Below are 20198 nucleotides of genomic sequence, written 5' to 3' on the forward strand. Positions count from 1 at the left end.
TCTCTCTCAGGTATTTCTTCCTATTTACCTGAATGCCCTGGATGTCGTCGTCGTCCAACCGGAAGTTGGGCTCGTATCCACGATAGAAGGGTGCCATCAGGGCCGCTTTTATGTCGCTGTGACTTAAGCCGAGGGAATGGCCGAACTCGTGTGCCGCGACTTGAAACAGATTGGTGCCGCGGTAACTGTCGATTGTCCAATGCTCTGCGTCGTCGAAATGGGCATCGCCGCCATAAACAGGGAAGTAAGCGTGAGCCAAAGTGCCACCAGGTCCATCGAAAGGATCTCCGTCACCGTGCTCGCCCTTCTCGAATCTGATCTCTATGTGGACCTGAATTTCGTTAATAGCAAATTATTTATAAATTCGATCCGATGCAATGCAGACGGTCTTTTCTACTCAGCAATTGAATTCTGTATTTAGGTAGCTAATATCGAAGAAATGCAGGATTGATTTGCAAAAATGCTTTCCCGATTTCATTACCTGTCCCGATTTCTTCTGGATGAAGACGAGATCTGTATAGTCCGACCACACTTTGAACGCTTTGTTCAGCTCGACGTCGACCTTTTGCTGCGGCAGGTTCCGCGGGTACTTGCTGATCTTGTACGTCAGTTTTTTCACACGCCATCGCGATCCTGGGTAAAACATTCTGTGTAATGCGTGGTAGCTCTTTTGATAACTTATTTGTCTATTGGAGGCATCTCTTTTAAAGTGATCGACAGGAAATTTTAAAAAAAATATCACACTGTAGGTTATGCATCCTGCAGATAAATATTATATTATATTTCCCGGTGAATAATGCTGAAGTTTTCAATCTACTTGATGCGCTAAGGCACATGAATCTCAACAAACAGGTTTCATGTAATCAAACCGGTGTATTAATTATACGAAATAATTATCTTTGATACAAAAAGATTATCAACTTGTCCCAGGGGATAGGTTTCAGAAGATTGCCTCGTCATCGCAATGAGAATCTATTATCCACTGTTGAAACGACGGATCCAGCAAGGTTCTAGTGACCAAGGTCGAGCGTGATTAGCGGTCGCTGTTATTAAAATTGAAAAATGCGTGCGAGCGACGAAGCTTAGATCCTTTTTTAGACTGTTGGTGTCCACTCGAACATGTACCGAGCTATTTTAGGATCATTGAAACTGCAAAATTATTGGCTTGTTACATAAGAATCCTTAAAATGTTATCTCTCAACAATCGACGTTACGCAAAACCTCTAAATGGACATTAGCTTTCTTTCTCTCTCTCTCACATATTTGGCACATTTTACTAATGAAACCATGCGATCAATTAATTTTATATTTTGCATATACACGCGTATTACATAATTGTCTAACTGAAACTCTTTTCAATGAAGGACTAATGAAACTTTACACCAGTATTGCTAATCAGTTCAAGCGACTTTTACCGCGAAAATTGCGTGACCTTTCAATGCAAATTATTGTACGTAATGAACTACGTTCACTGTCCATCAAGTAATACTCTACAAAGTAGAGAATAGATATTATACGAACACAGTTGTGTAAATAAATATTATATAGTCGCAGTTAAATTTGGATGCATTCAGAATCGAGTCGTATGTTGCGTTTTCATATTTTTCAAATATTAGAAAACATATGGATTATTAAGAACCAATAATATTTTCTATAAAGTAATTGATATAAAATTAAAATTAACAAAAAATTCTGCAAGAATAATCCCTTAAGGCCGTTCTATTTGGATCGCTGTGGATCTAGTGGGTCACAGTTAGCCCGTATATTATGCGAATAGAATTCCGTCGGATTTACGCATCGGCGATCCCGTCGCCGCGGGTTCACTGGGAACGAGGAATGCCCGCACGAGGTTCAAAGTCACGGTTAGAACCGATCGAACCCGACGAGGATTCCTTCGCGGTTTCGATCGGCACCGAATCATCGGTTTCAGGAATGTGTGGCGAGTTGATGATTCGTTTTCCAAGAAGAAAGGCCGCGTGATTAATTAGGCGGCACTGTTACGGGAAGTTTGCGCGACTCGGAACACTAATTCGCGTTACCTGCAGTCAAAGGGTAATTGCTGTATGATTTCAGAGCATGCAAGTTCTCGAGGAATTGTTTCAAAGACAATGGTCACTAGGCTTAATATCGTAAAACCTTGTTGGTCACGTTTCTAACGCATAATTAGCAATTTTTCTATATTTATAATTCGCATGGTTGAGCTGTATAAGCAACGAAAAGAGAAATGGAATCCGACTGAGAGTTCGCGTTGCAACTGTAGTAATTGTTATTTTAATGAAGCAATGCTTTCATTAGGTTTGCCGGATAACGTATTTGGAGCATTTTCGATGGTTAAAGAATGCATTCGGAGCAACCAGCGAATGGCTGCTACACAGATGCGCATGACCTGTTTAGGGTGACTGGCTCTATACCGACGATAATGAGGCAGGAAGTTAAAAGTAACACCGTGCTGCTAAACAGTTTTCCACTATGGAAACAGTCTGTTGCAATACCGTGTCATTAAACTGTTCACAGTACTTGTGAAGTGAGATTTTTACGGTTGTTAATTTTTGGCGATGCTAAACGTACGTTTCCTAATAAAAGAAATGAAAGAATCGCAATTTTTCGATTTAGAAAGCTCCAAAATTTCACGTTTAATTGAAAGAAAAACATACGATTCATAGAAATTAAACTTCTGCAATGATAACAATTTCTAGATAGTGGACAGTTTTACGATTCGATCGAATCTCAACTGTTACCTAATTTTGGTAATTGTTGCTATCGTTGACTGCGATTAAGGAGATACTAAACGAGAGCAGTCAGACAACGATCGGTTTCAAATTCCATGCTATTCGAATACGTAACGACGGTGATCGATTAGATAATCGAATAATCGATCGTACGTTATGTCACTGGTATTTTGACCGGCAAAAACCGAGCAGATAGAAGAGTCAGGCCTGCTTCATTTTCGATTTGACTTACCTTGAAGAGCGTACCGCTTCGATCGTCCAAATCCGGGGCCAACTTTGTCTTTCACGCCGCATCTCGGCAGCGCCATTAATTTGTACGTGTCTGCATCGAAGTCGCCTGGAAAATAATAAAATTGTATGAGTTTCTTCAAAGTATCGTATAACTTTCGATTCAAGAGCGTGAGTGTTCTTTTCATTTTTATATCGCTGAATTATGAATGCAGGAAGTAGATTTCTTAACATTTGCATAAATATACACCGCTTATAGAAAACGTTTCTCTGCGGACGTATAAAAATATCCTCAAATACATGCGATCCGTCCGATTACTATTAAATGAATGCAAGAAGATCTCCGGTAACGTTCCTCTAACGCCACAATTTTCACACAAGCATGTATTAATAAGTGCGCGACTTCCATTCGCGTGACCATAGAACGCATATAGCGAGTCGCCTGTCTTCACGTGATGTGGCTAAAGCCAGTTACACGCTTGATCGAATTTGGATTCTGATCGCCTCTAAACAAAATGACAGAAACTCGCAGAAAAAAATGCGAGAAATTCGATTTCACGTTTGCAGCACGCTAGAATCCAGAATCTTCAAAATTTAGTATATAAAATAATCGATGTTCACATTCCTTTAAAACTCTATTGATCGATACATTATAACGTCTATTATTAATTAAACAGTACCACGATAATCGTACGTATTCTATAAATAGAATAATTTTGATAAATCTTATAGAAATATTCGTTTTAAATATATTTAGCTTAGTTCCCGATTGAAATGTAATTTTATAAAGCAGATCTATGCTTCGCGAACGGTCCATTTCATGAGCGAACTTGATCTGAATTCAATCACACGAGACTCATCAGCTAGTCAAGTGCGCGAACGACTTAAGGTTGTTACACGGTCTGCATATTATGCATATGTATACGCGTTCGAGTTACGTTGATGCATATGCACCGCGATACAAATGCAGCGCGCACGTGCACGGAAGATCACGGATGGAAAACAGAGCGTGCGGTAAAACTGAGAGATCGATAGACGAGAATCTCGGGATCTAAACTGGCGCAATTTCATGCACTTACCGTGCTTTGAAATCAAATTACTCGGTACGCTCATTTTATTCCTGAATCAACCGTCGGTATCGCTTCCCACGGGGAACGGCGAAGATGCATTTAAAAAGAAAATTCATTTCGCGAACAAATTGCAACGCGATGCACGCAACTCCAACCCGTTAATGAAACTCTCTTTCAGTAACCAGAATCGATTAGCCTAATTTTCATTCGATTAATTCACAGACCTTTCCGCTTTTCACATTCACGTTTCCACTTGCCTGCTTCAATAATTCAATTCCCTTTTACCACGAAATATTTATTTTTCTGTTAGAACCATCCCATGTTGTTTTCATTTAAGCGTTTCGTCGATGTCTATGTACAATAGATCGTCAGAGAAAGTGAAGTGCAGTTTTGCTTCATTGGGTTTTTTTGGAAATTGTCGTTAAGCAACCGGCAGCTTCTAAATAAAATTAGATCGATTTGCAACTATGGTTTTGCAACTGTAGTGAAACTGATTTGCGACATCCGATTTTAGTCGACGGAGACAGACTTTCTTTCTTTCTTGCAACACAACGGAATCGCTCGGTCGCGTGCGATTTTCTCGCGTTTTTTTTTCGACTCCCTAATGATCCCTCGATTGGGATCTTTCAACATGTTACTCCGTTTCTTGTCGTTCACCGGCTACGGTTTCTATATAGGTAACAGTGCAGCGAATAGAGCGAACACGATGATATACAACGATACTAGGAAGCGGCGAATATGATGATGCCCGCGACACGCGGATATTACTGTCAATAAACACGTCTCATCTCGAATAATACCGCCACCGGCGGTGTACAATTTCATAGTTAGATCATTCTTCCGTTCACCTTCGTTTTTTATTGGCGACCATCGAATCGCCACTTCCGACCGTGGATGCTCGTTGAAACCGTTTGCTGCTCGTTCTCTGAACGCGGCAACTATATTAGCACTTTGTCCACCGACAGTGGTTTCACGTTCTCTTGGAATTAACAGCTATGAGATCTATCAGCGAGTTGTTCCAATGATAACCATCCTTGATTTCGTTTGGAATCGATGTTCATCCCTTCTTCGGTGTTCGTTCATTCATTTTAGACTAATCTGGGGCCAGCTGATCCATTGTTCGATTTAACGATCTTTTAAACATTTTAATTGTTATTCATCTTTCGAAACATTCTTTTTATCTTAATCATCATTAATTAAACATTCACGGCGCAGATTAATGAATTAACCTAAGATTACAGCCAGATGCAAGAAATTGTTGCGAGATCTGAAAATTTTTGCTAAATTATTTTTTCTAAAAATAACGATGTATCGTGTATCATGATCAACCGTCGAGTATACTACAATGCAGTTTTTCTTCGTTTTAATACTTTATCGTGGCTCGTTTCGTCTCTTCTCCGAATGCATTCATTACTTTAATTGTTCTTAATTGGGCCATCTTAACGATGTTTAATAGCACCGACATAATCGCCGGCGTAACCTTAGTATTTCTAATATAGCATAAGAAAATCCAGCCTCTGGTTGCAAGAAGTTTTAACTGAATTGTAAATCTGTTACAAATCTCGTTTTAAAATTTTAATAATTCGTAATCGAGAAAGTCTACGTTCGTAAGCGTTCAGACGCATGAAAGATTCGACTATGCAAATTTCGAATTTGAACATGCCACGAGCCATTCGAATAACTGGTTTGCGACAACGTGATCTAGTAACAAGATTCCTGTGTGAGTCACATTTTAAGCGCCACTGATAGATGTGTTGTCTTTTCACCGAACTCGTGACTCACCGTCATCATCCCAAATGAAAAGGGGACCTCTCTTCCTAGTTTAAATAATTTCATTCCCGCAAATCATCATTTTAACGTGGCTTCGCTAATTAATCCACGGCATGGAAAATGCATGAATATTCATTCTCATTATTCGTTTTCATTATTCATTGACATGTCAATTTATTGATATGCGTCAGAAATGATTAAATCTGAGAAATGTCCTGAAGTATGACAAAAATAGTAAGCGAAATGATTTTAAATTCATTACTTGCTATTCTAACGCTACCGCGTAGTTATCGATGCCGAGTAAAAAGCAAAATGCGATCAAAAACAATTAACTGAGAAACAGAAACAAAATTTCTCAAGGTTTCGAACCGGACTGCCCATTATTCCTCGACACCTTGCCCGTTTCCTCGAACCTGTTATCGCTATAATTCGTCTATCGCTCACTCTAACTCGTGTGTCGCGATAACGCGTTATCGGCGCTGGTCGCCATCAAATATCAGCGAAGCCACGATTCCGCCGGAAACAATAATAATTTGTTTCTTTGTTCGACCATGTCGGCGCGTTGTTTGCCGTCTGCGACGGTGTGTCAAGGCTCGATCCTTGGCAATGGTTCGGACGCTCGTTTCAACAGCTTCTACCCGTTGAAACGATCCTCGCGAGACACTCAGACATTTGTTTGACGTTCGTCCATTTTCCCCGGGTTTTTGCGCGCGCACACAGGCGCGTTTTCATCGCGGATCCGGTCCCTCAAGGTCTAGAAATTTAAAAATCCGCTCTTTATTCAGAGCCGGTTCGTCGGCTGCCGCGAGGAAGGTGCAAGCACGTGTTTTTATCCGCGATGCAGATCCCACCGATTTCGTAGAATCAGCGGCGTAACTTCTTCGTCGACGACCTTTTCCTTGGGAGACAGCTTTCGCGACGTTAGTATGCAAACGATGAGCTCTCGTCCTCCACATGTTTTGCTCCTTTTTCACTTAATATGTTAGTTGTACATCGAAATAGCCGCCTTTTCGATCCGTGTTGATTTTCTTCGAGTTTTACGAACGGCTTTCAAGCGTAAAGTCTCTTTGACTGAGAAAACGTTGATTTATTCGATAAGTGTACAAAAATTTCGAGGACATTGTGATTTGCTTCGACCTTCTCATTCTGGATCTTCCAGTCGTATAGTAACGACTTATTCGTTCTTTAAAATATTGTCGTAATTATATTGGAATGTATTCAGAAAGTGCTTTATTTAATAGTTCAATTTCGTATAGAAAGTTGGAGTGGAGTTAACGGTTAGTCAATATCGTCAAGTGCATTAACCGTTTTACTGATACTAATATCTAGTACTACAGTATTTGTGCAGACTTTGCGCGATTTCCCGTGACTTGATCGCAATATTGTTGCGCGAACTTCGGTCTATTGCTTATTTCGTTACACGAATGTGTACCATGATTCGATCCTTTGATCATTCCGTCTTATCGTTCCTTTCAGATTCATACCCAGCAGGGGTTTCTCTCGATTTAACCCGGCATGATAATAGTTCCCGCGAAAACGTATGACGTACGCGTACACCTTTGACGTACCGGAAACGACTTTGGAATCGGACTCTGACACGGTGCGTGATACTCGATGATATATTCGCAACTAACCGCAGAGGGTTATGTTGTTATAAGATTTCAGCATTGGAATTACTGAATTAATGAACGGTATATTTTAAAGCGAAGCAAAAACTGAGATTCGTCTGAATTATAGTTTTATTTTAATTATACCGATTCCGCAAATTTGATGTTTCGATGGGTGGTACAGTGAGAGTGAGTCAGACACCGGCGGGACACCGAATGAATGAATCCTCCGCAATGATTCATGAACCGAGCACCCACATGAACTATTAAACTCAATTATGGTTAAATATAAGACGGCTAAGCGATCGCAAGGACGCGCGTGAAGCTCGATCGATCACGAACGCCGCGAGATCCGTGAGTTTCGCGATCTTTGACAAGCTTTTTTTTCTTTTGTCACGTCTGTCGCGTGATTTATCTCAGCGATGCAGTGATTTATTTTATAAAAAGTTACATTAAGAATTACGAACGCGGTTACATGATGCAGGAACCCGCCCTCGAGATAATTAAATCGAAAGATTAATTGTCTGGTGTTTTTCTTTCATCTTTAATTATTGAATTAATTAATAATCCAGAATTTACGATTTTTAAAGAGAAATTCAATCGTATTTTCTAATTTCATATCTAAAAGATATAAGTCAACAATGATATCTCATGACGAGAAACACTTGGCGACGTGTCGCGTTAGATTCGAGGAATTCCGAACCGCGGAGATCGCCGGTTGCAACCTGTGGGTCGCGTGCTCACCTGTTATGTTCAATCCAGCGAAAGCCTGGAATTCGGCGACCGCTTTGGACAGCGAGTCCTTGGATATGATGCCGCCGCTCGTTGGATTTATGGGTTGCAAGTAGCCGAACTGAGAGAGGTAGTTCTGTAACAAGAAAATTATTTCCATGTTAGACAGGGATCAAAGACACAGAGGGACAAAAGAGTTTCAGCCTTTCGATGATCTCAGACTCGACGGTAGAAAAATGACAATCGCGTACTTCTCGGATGAGCTGTGCACAAGCAATGTGAATACTATTATTTTAGCCCATTAACGTTCCTATGTTTAAGACAGTAGTTTTTTTATGGATTGCACTAATTGCTTTTAACCAATGCATCGAGTGGCATCGTTTCTATTGGAACAAAATGCTTCGTCATATTTCTTTTTTGAAGTTTATATTGACATTCAATTATGTTTATGCTCGTTGATAATTTAAAAGGCAAGAATTGATTTTCAGAAGGAATTGTACAGTCCGATGAAGAAATATTTCCTAGACGTGCAGACATTGCGATAGGTAAGAGTTCGTAAAATTCTCCGCCGACCAAGACACGAGGAAAACGGAAGCACGTACGCGGCGCTCGTTCAATTCGTTGGAATATTAATTGTCTTCGGTAGATGCGGTTAAATAACAGTATCACACCGTAATTCCGTCATCGGCAGGGTCAATCGCCCCGGAAATTACTATTCGTCCCATTCGTAGTTTGAGAACGCGCGAAATTTACCGGTTCGACGATTAAGTCGAGTCACAAATATTTCTTTCGCTCCTACAACTATATCAGATCACTTAATATTCAAATAATTTGCTCTACAGTCTATTAAGTAACCAAAATAACCAGGATACTCGCTACTCTTCCATCCAAACGCTAATATCCGAATATTTTCCTTTGCCAAGCATGTACATATACATTCTTGTTCATTCACCAATTGTGCAACTACCATAAATTGCATAACCAACAGGAAACGATATTGTTTAAACAGTGTTTCACAGTCGCAGTACCAATGCTAAACAGTCTATTAAATCGTCCTCCTACCGTGAATCACTGTCCACACATCCGCGTCAGCAGATATCGCACACAATCGGCACAGATTCAAAGTTCGTCAGCGTAAGTCGAACGCGAAGCTTCGCATGCGTCGATAAACGTGCGTTTATAATCTATAAAAATCGGTTGAAATAGTTGGCGCAGCCTCGAGCAGCGGCATAGTAAGTGTAAAGTTATGCTGTGAGTCATCCAGCTCCATGGCTCGAGTGCAGATAGAGATGCTCGCCCGTTGCATTCGATTCATCCGGCTCGATCTCGCGAGTGCATCTTCTCTCTCTCTCTCTCTCTCTCTCTCTCTCTCACGTTTCGAGCTTTAAAGCTTACAAATCCGTCTGATCCAAGGAAGCCTTGAATCACGCTGATTCATAAGTCCCAGCGGACGAAATGTGCTCGGGATTATTTCTTTTTCCTGTTGCTCGTTTACCGTGTAATTAGTCTTGGCGAGCAGTCGCGGTTTTTAATTCCGCTCCGTCACGAGACACGCGATCTTGACGCGATTTTGGAAGGCAACCGGGAAACGGACTATTGGATTTATTCGATAAAATTGGTTCGACGTTGTTGTCGCAGTCTTTGCGTCTTTTCCTTTGGGACTTTTAATGAACTAAGCTTATACGTTTCTTTATAACAGCGCGAGAACAAATGCACTGGAAATTTTTACGAGATGTTAGGTTCTCGTGTATTTGTTTATTTATTACGATTAACATATTGAGATAAATGGCGGAGGACCAGTGAATCGATAGACAGTTTATAATGCCTTAAATCTGGTAATACTGCTGGCGAATACGTCGATCTTGTCATTATTACAAGAGGTGTAACAAAAGCAGATGCGGACATTGTAAAACAAGCTGCCTATACTCATTCCAGGCAAATGCAAAATCTGCATCGAGCTTACACACTACACCCACACCCTAAACACACATCCGTGAGGTGGAAGTGTGATTACGAAACTACACGTGACGTATCTTTGATGACTGCAATGACGGTTCGCTTTTGATCCGAAGCCTGATAGAACGGTGTAGAATAATCATATCTTGACTTTTTCGATGATCTCAAAAAGAATTTCCAAACAAAATTTTGAAGCTCCATATAATCAATAAAAAAAGTAACTTTAGTCAGATAAAAATGTTTTTCCTCTTTTAATAATTTTAATAAATCCAATATAAAAACATTCTCAAAGTCTTTCACGTCTTTATAATTTCGTTTCTGACTTAGAAATCTCGGTAAGAAATGCATAAACATTACAGCCTAGTTATTAACTCTGATCTGATGTTGCAGAATGTGTTAGAACGTGTTTTGCTATACAAGTGATTATTTCGATTGATATTTTGTTGCCAATTCATCAGAGATACGGTGCGCGGAGTATTTCTTAGAACTGACCGTGAATTTTCCCTGGAAACGCGACTAAAACCCGGTCCCCTGAATCACACCTGTTAGCCACACTAATCCGGTGTCAATGATTCAAATCGCCACGCTTCCGCGTCTCGCAAATCTCGTAATCTCGGCGAGCGGCGGCGTGGCTTCCAGGAAAGCCACGGTTTTTCTGAATGAACGTAAGCGTAGTAACCGCGCGCGCGCGAGCAAGCGTGTGTCACGCGTGAATGGACGCTGCTTCCTCGACGCCCTCGTAACAGGACCGCTACGTGTGCGCCGACACACACACACATTTGGAAACACGTCGACACACACGTGTCTGCACACGGAGAGATCGACATACAACGTCGGCAACAGCCACCATTCGCTCGAAAGAACTGTGACACGGTGACTCACCAACCAGTACCTGTTCTTACTTTTTTTTTCCTCGGGATTTCGATCGTGACGCAGCCAATCGATTAACGAAATCGACTCTCGGAACCCTGGGATCTCCTCGGTTATTCGTAGAACGAGAACGATGGCTCATTTGACGTGCCTCCACCGAATTTTGTTTTGTCACGCCTTAAGACGTCGCAATAAATGCCGGCACTTTACTTCGAATTGTACGGACAGCTCTTTTCGCAATTCTCCGCGAGGGATTTGCAGGTGTAGCTGTTTATGATGTTCAATCGAAATCTTCAGATATCTTTCGTTAATCCGTTTAATATTTCGTTTGTATTTGGTGCAGATGGTTTATGGAATTTGTGAAAGACTTAATTTTTTATTCGTCGCAGACGGCGGATTTTATATATTTACGGGAAAAATGTACAAATGAAATTCAAAATAGGGAGAACCTTTAAACAATATATTCTATTATACTGCATCTTGCAGTCAATGCAGGCAATTTGGTATTGCAAGCGCCAGTTTTTGTGCATCGGATGCGATACGCCGCGAAACGGAACACAAAGTCTTGCGAAACAATCCGGATTTAAGTCGGTCGGACTCGTGTGGGCGTTCGCAAGAGGATCATCCCGCTGACGAAGGTCCGCAGCGAGATGAAAATCGCGAGGAAACGTGTTCAGTTGATTTTATACGTAGTTAACGATGTGACGTTACGGATTCTGCTGCCAACCGGTTTGCTCGGAGATCAGAATCCTCCGGGTACTGACCGATTTCTGCCACGCAGATGCAGACGTTCGAGACATCGGGGGGGCTCGGTTCGAATCTTGTTTCGTTCTAATGAGTTGAATACACCCGAGACGTTGGCATTGTCGTAAGCGTTACTTTCGTTTTCGTTTGCGTCTATTGTTCACGTGGGCTTTCAGCGATGACAAATATTAGCGCTCACTCGTTCCTGCATCGACTGAACAAACTACTTCACTGCATTTTATAAATAGACTGCGGATCTGTATGCAAAATGAGAATTGACTGTATCCGCGGCAACAAGTAGGAGTAACTTAGAAATTTCATCCTTTGTTTTAACAATTTTAGTACATACTTCTATCGTGAATTTGTAATAGTGTCGTTAATTTGTCTATAATTTTAATTAGTGTCTTTAATTGAAATAGTGTCCGTGGTGTATTCATAAATGTACGATATTTTGATTACTAAACCCTTCTATGGCGTTGTGAGTTTTATAAGACCCAGACCGTGAGCTAGATGGTTATTTTATTTACCACCTTAGTGTAGTCATCATTGAATTTTACGAATAAATTTTTACTTCCTTTCGTATTTTTATAATAATTATTATATCCTCTAATATAATAAGAATCTTGTAAATACCATAGAAAAATTCTTTTTGTGTCTTTTTTGTGTCGAATATTTTCAAGAGCGTAAAATCATGAGACATTGGCGTATCTGCCGAGGTACAAATTGAATTACGAGTTCCCTTGGACAGCAACGAACGTATGCTGAATGGACGTCATGACGAATCGCGAATTCTGCGACGACGTGACGAATCGTGGGTGTGATGAATCTCTCGATTCGATCGATCTCTCGATCCGATCAATCTTTCGATTCATTCTGAATTTCGCTCGCGTACGAGCCGGCAAGAAAACATTCTGTACGCGGATCACTGTCTCAAACCGCACTCGAAACAGGAAACGCACACACGTACACGCATCAATCACGGGAATGGAAAATCATGGGCGACGAGCTCGCAATTATGCCGCAGATGCCGGCACGGGCTCGCACGTGAGTCCGAGGAAAAAAGAAAACAGCACGTGCGTGGTCGTGCGTTTTTCACGAAATTGCTACCGTCTCCTCTCTGATATGTACGTAGAAGATTATCAGTCGTCGGCTATTTTCCTGTCTAGCGCTTCTGCGAATCCTTTTATCATTGATTTTTTGCTTCCGTGCCTACCGTTTTGTCCAGATTTTCAGAACTAGTCGAAAACATGCTGATCATTTTTCCAGTGATTTCGAAAGGTTATGCACAGTCTAATTTTCATAAATTTTTTAATTGCTTCCTACGATTGACGTACATTGGGGGATAAAAGAACAATATTTTTCAAGAGTTTAATGAAGAAGAAATAAAAGGATAAAGAATTTAAACAATTTCTTGATGTTCTTTGACTGTTCGTGAATTTCTTGATTTTCTGTAATTAGTAAACTGTACATTTTTTTTCATATTTCAATTTTAAATAGTATTTTAGGTAGAAGATTGCACACGTTTTCCAGCCAGTCCGGTTTAATTGCGGTTCGATGCGACGTTTGATTGTCGCCATTTGGCGTGTTCCACGTGGGAGGATCGCAGGGGCGGCACGCGAGCCGCACGGAAAATATATTTTTTTTTTCACTCCGCCGGCCCGTAATCCTCGCGGATTTTACTGAATCGATAATCGTCGCCGTTGACGTAATTACTGTGCCGTGGGCACGGTACGTTTTACGTTCGCGGCTACCTTGAGAGCCGCCGCCGAACGTGAAACGTGCCGCGCGAACGATAATGCGATTTCAAATTACGGGGCACGATGCCGGCGCGGCGGCTTAAAGTGCCGGCCTTGAGAATTTTCATAATTTAGACGCCGATAGCGATGGAATTTCTGGCCGGCAGGAGCGCCGAGGAACCGGAAATCGATGATATCCTTCCTGTACTCGTGCGACGCTCGCTTCGCTGAACGCAGTTCAGGCGCGAATCAATTTGACACCTTCATTTACCGACGGTTTTCTAATAGGACTTTTAATAATCGAACACCAACAGAAAGTATAGTAATCTAATCTGTAAGCGACCAATTTATTTAGATTAATTTAATATTAATGAAATTATTTAAAATTTCAAAATTTCTTTTGAAATTACAATCTCGAAATTATCAAGGTTCTCTTAACCAGTTATCTGTTGCAATCTCTGTGTGTGTAAATTAATTAATTTAAAAATGTGTAAATTATTATAATTATATTTTATATGTTTGATTTTTTCATATTTTATTTCTTTTTCCTAAACAGCTAACTGATGACAAATATTGTTATTTAATTAATCGGTTTCTTTAAAGAAAATTAACTTGTTTAGTATCAGCATGACGAAGGAATATATGCGACAATTCTTCGAAAAGGATGTCTATCATTTGAACAATTGTAAAATGAATTCCAGGCAATTGAAGACTTAGTTTGATGCAAGATTTTGCTCAGAATACCTTGTTTGCTCTATGATACAGCATTCGCAAGTACAATTTACAATGCGATTAAGGTGTATTGTACAGTATTGCTTTCAATTTATCCGATGAGTCACGATCGTTTGAACAGTTAATGGATTTCGTTCGGTTCGCGATAAGAAGAAAGTGTAAGACAAAGAGGGAGGAAAGAGAAGAAGGTGTTGCAGTAATAGAATTCGACGCGATTTTATCAATGATGCATTCGTGTCGCAGGTGCAACTATAATTGTGCCTTTCATGCCTAATCGACCACTTGTTCTCGTCCGGGGAAATTGACTTTACAACTCGGTGACCATGTAACTACAAGATCTGCGGACACGATATACTTTTCAGTAACTTTCCACACTGTCTTCCCATATTTATTATCACAAAACATATTATTATAAAAAGAGGGAACAATGTGCTTCAGTCGAAACCCCGGTAATATAATTGTTGAAGCTTTTATTCACAAGATTTTATCCAACCGATGCAAGATAATTATTTTCTATGTTACACCAGTTTTATTCTATTTAGTTCCCAACAAAAGGCTATCGTACAAATGTTGCAATAATCTAACAGGATATACTGTAATACCAAAACACACGGAGCCTGGTTATAACAAAACTAATGACTCACTTGATAACAAAATATCTAGAAATGTAAAACAATAAAAATCCTATGCTCTGACTGTTTCAACATTTTACGAGTCTAGTATCCTGCGTCAGTAGTTACATTGTCAAGTTCACTGTTACCATATAATGTTTCATAAATTCCGCGTATCCCTACATTTTCGATTTCGATGTCGAAGTTCGTGTTCGTCATTTACCTCGAATTCTTACATCGCAATTTAGCTTAATTTCATTGCCGGTACTAAAATTTAAGCCGATTTAATTGTACCTTATAGTTCAGTGCGACGAATCGGTTCGGTCTAAAGGAAATTATTACGTCTCTATATTTATCAAAAGCTCGCACCCGATAACGGGAATGATGCAATAGGCAAATAGCAAGCTCGACTATCACCTGTCCTGACTCATGGTTGCATAAAATCGACGGGATCCACGGCCGTATCGCGTTCACCTGTCGAAAAGTTGACATTTTGATTGGACGAGTTATCGGAACTGACGTACGGACGGTTTCCATGACCTGGATCCGAACTCGCACGGATTTCGTGCTTCCAGCAAGCACACGCCGCGTCGCCTCGCAGTCGCACGGTTTTCTGTTTCTGTTTCGTAATGATCTTATCTGTCGCGTTTAACCGCCCCCGAAACCATTGTTACACTAGCGTACACGTAATCGGAACAACTAGATTGCTCCATCAACACGGTGCTCGCTTTCGTGGCGCACAAAAGTCTTCAGAAACGATCAAGTGCGACAATGGATCAGAGCCCGCGGGGTTCCATCTTGTTTTTTCGATGCAAAATTCCATTAGTGGACTGCGGAATTGACGCGTTTATTACAAAAACGATTAGGTGAAACTTATCCAACCATCCATCGAGAATGCTACGTAGAAACGTCGCGTATGTTTTTATCAGAGAATAATCGAAGAGAATTATAGCACGATACACACTGTATCGACTGAGTGCAAGGTCTAGCCACAGGTTGTTCCAGCACCTGACCCAAAAGCCCTAAAGCCGGTCAATAAAAGTAAGAAATTAGCATAAACATTTTCAGCGAGGCGATAACGATGTGCTTTGAATTCCAAACATCTCCGCGATCTCTTTGCTAGATAAAGGTATTGCGGGTTTCAGGTGGGAACGGGGTACAAAGTGGACGTTAAAGTATTCATCGTCGACGTTGTGCTACGGTGTATAGCGTGCGGCGTGTCTCCGTCGTCGTGAAAGCAGTTAGCCGATTATTATCGAGCGGAGTCTGCGAGTCGGACGAGCCGATCGATTTTTAGCAGAATTTCTGCGTAGGTATCGCTTGATGAATTCACTGCCGGCGCAGTGGCGGACTGAACCGGGTAACTGGGTCGACCGATGCATCAACCAGCGACCTTTACGATTAGCAGATACCACGAGACACCCGAAAGGCCGAAGGTTCCGGCGGAATGCAAATCCCGCGCATCCTGAAAATTCGCGCGGCTTTCAAATGTCGCGGCGGGATCACGCGCGCCGCTGTGTTTCCGTCTAGCTCTAACACGATTTTCGTCGAGATATCCGCGAAGTGAGACGCTCGACGGTTTATCTGCGATTATTTCACTCTGATCTTTATGCGTTCACGGTGCACGCGAATCGCTGCCGGTTTGCGAACTCGTTGAAAAAAATTAGTTCTAAATTGTTGAAAACTAAAACAGATCTTCCCTTCTAAACTCTTTTTTCAATTTTCAGTGCCAGTGAAAATTTAGACTATCGATCCGTTTACTTTTATTTCGCGTGACACTCGCAATTTTCTATTTGGGGCACGTGGAGTTTTTTGAAGACAGGTTGAGGAATAGATTTAATTTAACCGATGGGTTCAGCGTTAGAAAATTTTAACTTTTATCATAGTCTCCAATGATCCTACCGCGGATTCCTACCCACTTAAATCAATTCGTGACCAGACCGTTCCCGCCGTTTCTCCCTAATCCGAAATAAAAGTTCCACCCCGTGTCAACACTCTATTATCCCATGAAACTGTCGCGACTCCATTAGAGCGTCGATCGAACATGGCACGCGTAATGCCGTCTAATGCGATCGGGCCCGATAAGCGTAGCCGCGTGAAATGACGGCTGATAGCCGGGTCTGTTTGCCAGCGGAAAACGTTATCGGCGCGCGTTATCAATCGATAACGAGCGAAGCGTGCCTTTCCAGTGAAATGTAACACGTCCGAGACGCACGGCGAAAAATGTGTCGTCCAAGAGCCGACTTCTGCCGTCGCGTTTCTCAGGAGACACGAAACACCTGGTCGAGCGACGCTCGTTTCGCGTTTCGTGCGGAGCTGCGAGCGTGACTCACGGCCTTAAGGGTTACCGGATGCATAAGGTATGATGCACGGTCATCTGATGTCGCGCCATGTTTGCCCGGCCGCCTTAGGAACTAGGTCCTCGGGCACATTTTATCCTGGTATTGTCTCGATGAAACTCGCTGCGGATTTTTCATTGGCTAAGGAAACTCTATTTTCATCCGCTGAATATGATTTTTTTTTTAATCACAAGGCTATGGTAAGTATTAAGCTAAAAGGCATAAGAAGCTGGATTAGACTGTATCGAGGTATCACAGTCTTTCTAAATAATTTATTAAAAAATTTATAAACAGGATTCAATCGACCCTTACTACCATGATACATATCTCGAGATTTATCGTGGTATTTATCTTGATATCTATCTTGATATGTATCTTGATACTTAACTTCACTTCTAGACACTTACTATAGTATCGCGACTGAAAATTTTACGAGTTTCAGTGGTTCGTGTCTCGTACTGGGATACATATAATTATATTCAACAAAGTAATCGTCAGATTGTTGGTTTCATGCATTCATGATAAATGCGAGTGAATGAAGTACTCATTTTTATAATTATCTACAGTCTCGTAATCACCACTTGTTCCTACCAGGTATAGTTCTCTGGACGAATAAGTCATGGAACATTTCAATTATGTGATACTGTATTTATCTTGCTTCAACTATCCACATTTCAAGAATCGTGACTAATAAACATTGGAAAAATCCTTTCTCAGAATTTGTTACTTAATTTGATAATGCTTGATCGATTATTTGCATAAATACAGAAACTGTTTCAAAAAAGCCCACAGAGTCTCTCTGACGCGAAGAATTCATCTCCAATTTAGCAAAATCATTATCTACAAGACATAAGCGTTGAATATTTACAATACGGAGGAGAAGACGAATCTCGCGAGCATCTAGCACACTTCTCTTTATCAGTATCAGTGTTATCAATGTTGTCAACTATAAACATAAGAGTTGAGTAACAACAGAACCAGTTGTGCAAATACCTTGGATGAACTCCGTGCGTCGAAGTAATGTATTAGGAAGAAACGTTTAATTAATCGTTCTGGTCTGCTCCGGTATCTTTGATCTCATGGTCTGGCGCATCGCGATCGCGGGAGCGGATTTACCGGTGCAGCAGAACGAGTGCACGGAAGGATCTGTCAGCCGTGGAAAGGCAAAAGGTGCACAGGTATCGAGTAGCGACCCCGACCTTGAAGAGGTCTTTGTCGACGCACACGGCATCAGTATTCAACGCCCTCGCATCTTCCTCCGGCCGTCGCTTGAATACAAAAGCTATCTCCCGATCGTCAACCGTAGGCTCCGTACGGCCGCACAATATATTTTCACGTTAATAGCCCCGCGATTCCCTTTGTACCGATGCTTTTTTCCACGTAAACCGCCATCGACAACGTCCACGCCGATCGACGCTTTCGTGTAATTCTCCACACGATTCTCCCACACCTTGTCCAGTTTGATTCGATACTCTCGATTCCGATCGGAGACAAGATCCTGTACACAAGCTTTTCCAATCATTGGTAACGGCCGCGCGAGCATAATAAGCAGACGCGTATCCTCTCTTTCGTCGACCAGAGAGTTTCATGCGGCGAAGAATTTAATTTCGTTAGCACTCGCGTTCGCAGCTTAATCAAAGAAGAAATACACTTTTCGTAATACAATAACTGAAATTACTCGTTCGAGATGTAAATATCGACATTCTCAATTTTTATTTAACTTTGTGAACGTTTCGTAGAATTAACATTACGCTTATATTCGTATTTTAGCTACACGCTAAACTTTCGTGCGAGAAATGTGCTTGTGTCGAATTCATAATTTAATAAGTGCAAATTAGATACCATTAAATACCCATTCCCAAAAGTGTCCGTAATTTTGTGCAAGCCATTTTAATCGTGCCATTATTTTAATAATTACTCTTCTCTCAAAAAATCTGCAATCTTCCACGATCGATTTTTATGAAATTTCTTTGTGCACTTCCGCGAACAATGTTACTCTATCGGCGAGCATAAAATTAGCCCCTAATCGCGAGTGTGCAACGTGACCGCGGGTACGACGGTGTTGGTCCGATCAATTAAATGTTATTAATCGGGATCGTGATAACCCGATGGCTTTTTTCGTGGCCGGTCTTCCGCGGTGGCCAGGTGCTTGACCCTAACTGACCTTATCCGACCCGGGCCCGGGTAAGAGGCCAATTTAGAATCTTGCGTGCACCTGTTCGTGAAACACCTTCGAGATAACAGATTTCACGAGTGAGCTCCCCCCCTCCGACTAGTTTCCGCGCGGAATTAAAATGTATCGCGCGGAAAGTCGCTAGGAATCTCGCCGCGGCGGGGCGGTCGTGATTTCGCGAGGCCAGACGTTTATACGAATTCTGTGCCGATCACGGGATAAGGAACCCGCGTGGGTTAACTATTGCCCGGATCGAGAAGGCTTCCGCAAGCCCCCTGCCCCTTGTGATTAATAGGTTCTGCGGAACGAACATTAAGCACAGCTTGGAGATTTATTGCTTTAATGAGGACTTCTGCGTTGGATAAAAATCGTGTAAAATCGTCGCGGGAACGAGAGATGATTTCTTTTCTTGGCAAGTTTAATAGACCGTGGATGGCGTAATAACTAGACTAATTGGAAGTGATTAGAAATAATTTGTATTATACTGTAATCTCCACAGTGACCGATAGAGTGCCATTAGGTTTTATCAACTTATTCATTTACTCGCGTTTCAAAATTTCACCGTTTAAAAACAGCGAGTTCGGAACATTCTAAACAGCAATTTACAATTGAAATTTGCCGAGCGACCTTCTCGAAGACTGATAATGTTAATTACCCGCAAAGAAACAGATGTACGATTAAGGAATAGTCTACGCGGAATAATGTCTGCTTTAATCAACGTAACGAGTAATTTCGACAACAATCGGCAAATTTTGCTCTATAAATTCGATTTTAAAGGTGGAACAAGCTTCGTCTAGTCTCTCGACATGATGGTTTCGAAGCGCGTGACTCACTCTGGTTGCTCGATAACCAAATAATCATTGCATTTAGAATTGCAAAATACGTCGTACAAAAGCGATAC

The 20198-nt window shown here is 41.4% G+C and overlaps 1 protein-coding gene across 4 annotated transcripts in view; it reads right to left on the minus strand.

The window, feature by feature from the left end:
- Positions 1–20198, minus strand: part of LOC144471397 (matrix metalloproteinase-14-like) — a 38263-nt gene that overhangs the window by 7217 nt on the left and 10848 nt on the right. For all 4 annotated transcript variants that reach the window (XM_078183383.1, XM_078183381.1, XM_078183384.1 and 1 more), the window contains exons 2-5: positions 8149–8272; positions 2962–3066; positions 482–633; positions 29–331 (exon numbers count right to left, since the gene is read on the minus strand). In XM_078183383.1, the coding sequence (XP_078039509.1) occupies positions 29–331; positions 482–633; positions 2962–3066; positions 8149–8272 (684 nt within the window). The remainder of the gene's footprint in view (positions 1–28; positions 332–481; positions 634–2961; positions 3067–8148; positions 8273–20198) is intronic.

Source organism: Augochlora pura, chromosome 6 (assembly GCF_028453695.1).
Source record: "Augochlora pura isolate Apur16 chromosome 6, APUR_v2.2.1, whole genome shotgun sequence".
Taxonomy (NCBI): domain Eukaryota; kingdom Metazoa; phylum Arthropoda; class Insecta; order Hymenoptera; family Halictidae; genus Augochlora; species Augochlora pura.